We start from the raw sequence: 6,652 nt of genomic DNA, 5'->3' as shown, positions 1-6,652 counted from the left end.
TGCATGAATAAGGTGGATATTTATACAAACCATAAAGAGATCACATGGAAATTAAAATTTTATCACATGTGCTTTTAGAGCACGTTTGATATAAATGCTATAATTGATTGTGCATTTCATTTATTTTTCACTTTACATAAACTTATAGGGGGTTATACAGCTATTTTAAAACCTTAAGGGGGTCATCTGGCATTATGTCAAATCATAGGGGTTATTAGTAATTTATCCTTAAATTCATTCTTGCCGAATTCACGGGGGCAGACCCTAACACACTTTCTGGTTTTTAATCCACGTTTCTTGGTGAATATAAAGTTTTATTAACCATGTATATGGCAGCTAATTTGTAAACATAAAACTGATAAGTGAAATTAAGAATAAATAGTCTAAGCACGACAAATATACTTTGGCAATCCAATTAAGTGCTTAGAATACTTGAAACAAATTCCTCAATGTTTTGGTCAGAGCTTCCTCCGTCACTCATTGCCTTTATAGCCAATTCCTTCCACCTTAAAGCATTCTTTCTAAGCTTATTAGCCTTCTCACCATGCATAACTTCTTTTATAGTCATTTCTACTTCTTCTCTTTGAAGAGCTCCATTTTCATCAGCCTTAACTCGAACTCCAGCATCCCATACATCCACAATGTATTTGGAATTAGTAGTTTGATCAATCCATACAGGCATAGTCACCATTGGCACTCCTAAGCTCAATGCTTCCAACGTCGAATTCCAACCGCAATGAGTCACGAAGCATCCAACAGCCTGGTGCGACAAAACCTCTAGCTGAGGGCACCAATTCAGGATTAAGCCTTTATCTCGTGCCTTGGACTGGAAATTGCTAGGGAGTTTGCTCTCTTCTGAAGCTCGGATTACCCACAAGAAGTTGTAATCGCTTCTCATAAGGCCCCATGCTGTTTCTGCTATTTGATTTTCACCAATGTCGGATAAGCTCCCAAATGAAACATAGACAACTGAGTTAATTTCCTTCGAGTCGAGCCATTCTATGCAAGATTTTGTAGTTGGCTTGAAGAGACTGAGGCTGTAATCAGTGTCATCTTTCAATCGCTTGTCCAGGTACACAGATGGAATAGCTGGCCCAATACTCTTGATAGGATATTGGTTTGCCGTCCATTCCAGCACCTAGTTGTACAAAACAAACCAAAAAGAAGAAGAAGAAGAAGAAGAAAAGTTTACAATTTGGAGAGTAATCCAAAGTACTTCAAAAACTGCTTTTTTAATTGATAGATACGCAGGAAAAAAAAAGAACAAAAACTAATTTACGTAACCTGGTGATTCCTTCATATGTTGTTACTGGAATTAGTGATTGCACAACCTAAAAAATGCTTGTTAAATTTAGGTTGAGGGAACAACCAATCATGGAAACGTATATAAGAGTAGTAAAATACGTGTATACTGTAATTTTATGTCTGTGTTTGGTAAATTAGTGATTTCCAAAAACATTATATGGTTTTAATTCTGCAAAATAATACTGTCCACATCAACTTACAAGATTCACACAATTGTCATTATTTGTGTATATATCTATTAATTGCACAGTTGGAAAGCATACTTATGTTGCATTTGATAAAATTGAAATCTGAAACTGAAGTCTGAAATCTAAAATTAGAAATATGAATTGAATAAGTTATTGAATTGTTAAATATTAAATCTGATACATTTGAGTGTATATCATATTAAGTGATAAATGAATAGTTTATCACTTATTTTTAGGAGCAAGGTTTACCGAGAAAAATTAGTGCCACTTAATTAATTCAGATATTCAATTTTTTGTGATCAAATGGATCTGAACATGTTAAGATTTGAATCCATTAAATTTAAGCGTTAAATTGAGTTATTTCTAAAATAAATTTTACTATTTCAGTTAACCTGTTCTAGTTGAGCATGACCAAATCTGAAGAAAAATGGCCAACAATGTGCTAGAACGAATTGAGAAAATCTTGACAGTAGTAATATAAATATCCAAATGTAGATAAATAACCTTTTACCCCCCCCCCCAAATAATTCGGTGTTTTACCAAATAACCTCTCTATAGTTCAAAAACCTATACATAACCCTCTTATGGTTTGGATTAAAGTGTCACCGTTAGTTTTTCCGTTAAAACTAATGATCAATAATAAAAAGTCAAAGTCAAACTAGTGTTGGGTTTGAGTTTTATCCTACCAACCATTTAGTTTGTTAGGTTTGAGTTTTGGCCTTGTGTTTTATCCTACCAACTGTGTTGCCAACACGGTTGGTGGGAAAAAACACAAGCCCAACAACTAGTAATTTGATAAATTTACCCTTTTATTACTTCTTTTTTTTTTCCTCCAAACCAAAAAAGAAGAAATTGAAATAAAAAATAGATAAATGAGAAACAGAAAATACCATTAAATATTTGGTTAAAAAACCTATAATGAAATGTGTAGTAAAAAAAGATTAGGTATTTTTTGTTTCTTATTTATTTGTTTTATATTTCCTTTCCATTTTTTCTGTTTCTTATTTATTTATCTTTTATTTCCCTTCCATCTCTTTTGTATTTGGAGAAAATTAAGATTTTGTAGGCCAAAGCATAGGATTTCAAAATCATTTGTTCTCTTCCCCAAAAAAAAAGAGAGAGAAAGAAAAGGAAAAAAGAAAAAAAAAGTAGTGAAAGGGTGAATTTGTCAATTTATTAGTTTGACTTTGACATTTTACTACTGACCATTAGCTTTAATGAAAAAAATAATGATAACATTTTAACCCAAATCATGAAGAGATTATATATAGGTTTTCAAATCATAGGGGGTTACGTGGTAAAGTATCAAACCACAAGGGAGTAAAAGGTAATTTATCCAAAAATTAAAATGATTTGTGCAATAAGAAACTTACCTCCTTTTCTAGGTTGTCAAAAGTGTTGAAAAAGATCCAATCTGCTTTCTCAAGAAATGTAATTTGATCGAGGAGAACCCCTGAAGGGTCGGGGTAAGCACATGGATCATACACAAAAGAAGGCAGATCATTTGACTCCAATACTGGCAATGAAGGAAGCGAAATGTTAGGCTTCTCCAATGGAATTTTCAGCGTTCCTCGACGAACATGGTTGTATATGGCACAGACAGCACAAGACTGGGTGGAAAATGCAGCCACAGGAATGCCTAGTTTGTATACTGTCTCTAAAGCCTGTGGCAGCAGCAAATCGTGCATAATAACTTTGACTGGCTCGCCACACCTGGCTTTTTCCTCTACAATTTCGGGCAAATTATCTGAAATTGTTGCTGTGAAGCGTTTCACGAAGTCTGCAAGGCTAGTAGCTGCCTCAGTTCCACTAGTATCAGGAATAAACTCGATCCTGATGGACTCGAATTGGTTTTGCACAGATATGTTGGCCGAGAAAACAGTGGCTAGTGTAACCATGATCCCTCTTGAGGCCAGGCGCTTACAAAACTGCAGCATGGGATTTATGTGGCCTTGAAATGGTAAAGGGAGTGCTAGAACATGAGTTTTGCCAGCCATCTTTTCTAACAACTTTGAGTTCTTCGCACTCGTTTTTCTTGATTGTGTGGCTTTGTGTCAAGAAAAAAACGTTTCTGAAGGATGATATATACTATGTGGCATCAGAAATTAAACTGCTGATTTTATACTAAGCCAACAAACTAGAGAAAACAGAAACTGATTAGAACTGTCGGCTTCTTATGTTAACAAGGAAATGTTGGGCAATGCAATAGTTGCTAGCGTGACCATGATGCCTTTTGAAGCCAGACGCTTGCAGAATTGCAGCATTGGGTTGATATGGCCTTGAAAAGGCAAAGGGACAGCTAGGATATGAGTTTTGCTAGACATTGCTTTTTTTCTTTATAATACTTCGGAAGAAGAAATCGGCATTACAAGATGTTATATAAAGGGCATGGAGAACAAGTGAAATGGATTTGCCGGCTTCGACTAATCCTTAAAAGTTGGAAATCACAGATTCCAACTTTGTTTTTATCGCCGGCTTCGACTAATCCTTAAAAATCTAATTTCACATACTAATCAAATGAATTTTGTTTTTATTAGCAGGATGAGAAATCTAATTTCACACACTAATCAACTAAAATTTGGTTCGAGAAAAAAAAAATTTTAAAAAACTTTGTATGGCTTGCTAGGTGACAGGTGATCCGCGAAAACAACAATGGGATCTTAAGAGAAGAAAACTGATATTAGTTTTTTACTTGCAATCAACTGCCACGCAGATCAAATCTAGAAGCAAATATGCCCCAGTATGACATTGATTTATCCAAAATACAATGCTTTTAGACAAGAAGACCCAAGAACAACCCACAATTGACACGATAGACCTACATTACTCTATACTAAGGGGAGGGGAGACCTGAAAAGACCCAAAAACAACCCGGAGGAGACTGAATCACCATCGGTCCTCAGAGGATACAAGCCCATAAATTTACACTTTCCATCTTGATAAAAACTCATCAATGCATTTATCAGAAGTCCCATTCTCACAGACTGCCTCCTTAGCCAAATTCATCCATTTAATAGCATTGTCTTTCATTTCCTTTCCGCTCTCTCCTTCCATAACTTGCCTTACACAACCCTCAACCTCTTCCCTCCCTACAAGACCATTCTCATCAACTTTAACTCTTTTCCCCACTTTCCAAACATCTTGGACAAGTTTAGCATTAGTAGTTTGATCAGTCCATTGAGGCATGACAACCATAGGCACTCCCATGCTCAAAGCTTCAATACTAGAATTCCATCCAGCATGTGAGAAAAAGCATCCAATTGCCTCATTGGCTAGTACTTTCATCTGTGGACTCCATCTTACCAACAAGCCCTTTTCTCTTGTTTCTTGCACAAAGTTTCTTGGAAGCTTGGCTTCCTCACAAGCCCTCACCAGTCACCACCCATAAGAAGTAGAAATTGCTTTGTTTCAGTCCCATTGCTAATTCATCCATTTGTTTCTCATCAAAAGTGACCATACTACCAAATGCTATGAAAACAACAGAACCCTTAGGCTTGCTATGTAACCATTTGATGCTCATTGAGGGGTCTAATTCAAAGAGGTCGAGCCCATAATCTTTGTCATTTGGAACTCGGTTGTCCAAGTATACCGATGGAACGGTTGGACCAATGGTAAGTAATGGACAAACTTTTGACATGGCATCCAAGGCCTGCAATTAAACAAATAAAACAAAGAGCCGAAGGCAGTTGGTTAAATTAATTGCTGAGACAATTATCACAGCTGCAATCGTGTATTAGATATAAAAAGTGGTTGGCCATGACCTGAGGTTCCAACAATCTTGTGGGGACTGGGGAAGTATGTATCTTATATAATTATTTTTCAATCACTAGTATATAAAAAAAAAAAATCAGATTGCTTACAAATTTTACTGCTTCATCTTTTAAGTGATATTCAACCTAAGCATTGAATATCCACAATATTTTTGTTTTGGAATCCATTATTCATCGTTTGTACGGTGGCCCATTCAACAATATACATATATATGCACACACTACATACATACATACATCATATACATACACACACACATATATTTATATATATTTTCTAAAACACCATACTAGCTACAATAGTTCTGTCATGGGTGATCCCAATCCAAAACCAAAAACAAAAGGTTTGTCAGATCCAAATTCCAAAATATAAACTATAATATAGGGACCCTTTACCACATATGTTTTCCTATTGGTTAGGCTAATCCAAAACCAAAAACAAAAGTTTAATACAGAATAATAAAGTTCAGGTCTTTAAGCTTACCCCAGCTTCCAACTTGTAGAATGTATTCACAAGCACATAATCAGCTTTGTCTATGTTCAAAAACTGCCTCAGAACCATCTGAAAATATGCAGGATATGTACCCTCAAAAGCAATAAATGCTGGCATGTCCAGGCGATCAAGAAGTGGTAATCCAGGAATAGAAACGGGAAATGAAGAAACTGGCAGTGTCAGAAGCCCATGATATACATAATAATATACAAAATTAACAGCACAAGGTTGAGTGAAGAAAGCAGCTGAAACTAGACCAAACTCTTGAGTAATATCCACAACCCAAGGCAAGAAAGAATCATAGATTATGCAATCAACAGGAGTCCCTGCGTTTTTCTGCCTATTTAGAAGTTCCCTCAGAGTTTTCAAGCCAGCATCTTGTAGATGTTCTAAATATGAATGGCGGCTTTCTGCTTGAGTGAAGCCACCTTCATCAAATCCATCAGAAATGGTATCAATTTGAGCAGTTTCTGATTTTGGCTGCATGGTTTTGGAGATGAAATTTGTGATTGCTAGAGTGGCTTTGCAGCCTTTGGAGACTAACCTCTTGCAAAATTGCAACATGGGATTTATGTGGCCTTGGCTTGGATAAGGAATTGCCAAGATGTGGGCTCTGTAAGATTGGTTCCTATCCCCCATTTTTGTTGCTCTTCGTATTCTGATTTCTGAATATGTTTTCTAAAGAGAAATGCTATTTATAGCCGATATCATGCTTCACTTTTTCAAATTTCATAGTTAGACGACACCTCACTCTTCAAAGTCGGTGACACCTTATTCTAGTTCAAAAATAAATAAATAAATAAAAGAGGATATCTTAAATACGTAATAACAAGTTTTAAGCATCAATTCTGCTCTTTAATCTATTTTTACCGAGTTCTATCTTTTTTTATTAACAT

General features: G+C 35.7%; 1 protein-coding gene and 1 pseudogene across 1 annotated transcript; both read right to left on the bottom strand.

Annotated features, from left to right (window-relative positions):
* Positions 1–361: 361 nt before the first annotated feature.
* On the bottom strand, positions 362–3,827 carry LOC113737740 (UDP-glycosyltransferase 74E2-like). The gene is made up of 2 exons (XM_027264919.2): positions 2,867–3,827; positions 362–1,138 (listed from the first exon to the last, which is right to left on the bottom strand). Exons 1-2 carry the CDS (start codon positions 3,488–3,490, stop codon positions 416–418), a joined length of 1,347 nt encoding a protein of 448 aa, XP_027120720.2. The 5' UTR covers positions 3,491–3,827; the 3' UTR covers positions 362–415.
* Positions 3,828–4,205: 378 nt separating this feature from the next.
* On the bottom strand, positions 4,206–6,421 carry LOC113737137 (UDP-glycosyltransferase 74F2-like; annotated as a pseudogene).
* Between the last annotated feature and the right edge of the window lie 231 nt (positions 6,422–6,652).

This window comes from Coffea arabica, chromosome 3e (genome assembly GCF_036785885.1).
Source record: "Coffea arabica cultivar ET-39 chromosome 3e, Coffea Arabica ET-39 HiFi, whole genome shotgun sequence".
In the NCBI taxonomy this organism is placed as follows: Eukaryota; Viridiplantae; Streptophyta; class Magnoliopsida; order Gentianales; family Rubiaceae; genus Coffea; species Coffea arabica.
Note: the sequence above shows the minus strand (reverse complement) of the source record. Positions and strands in the feature narration are given on the sequence as shown.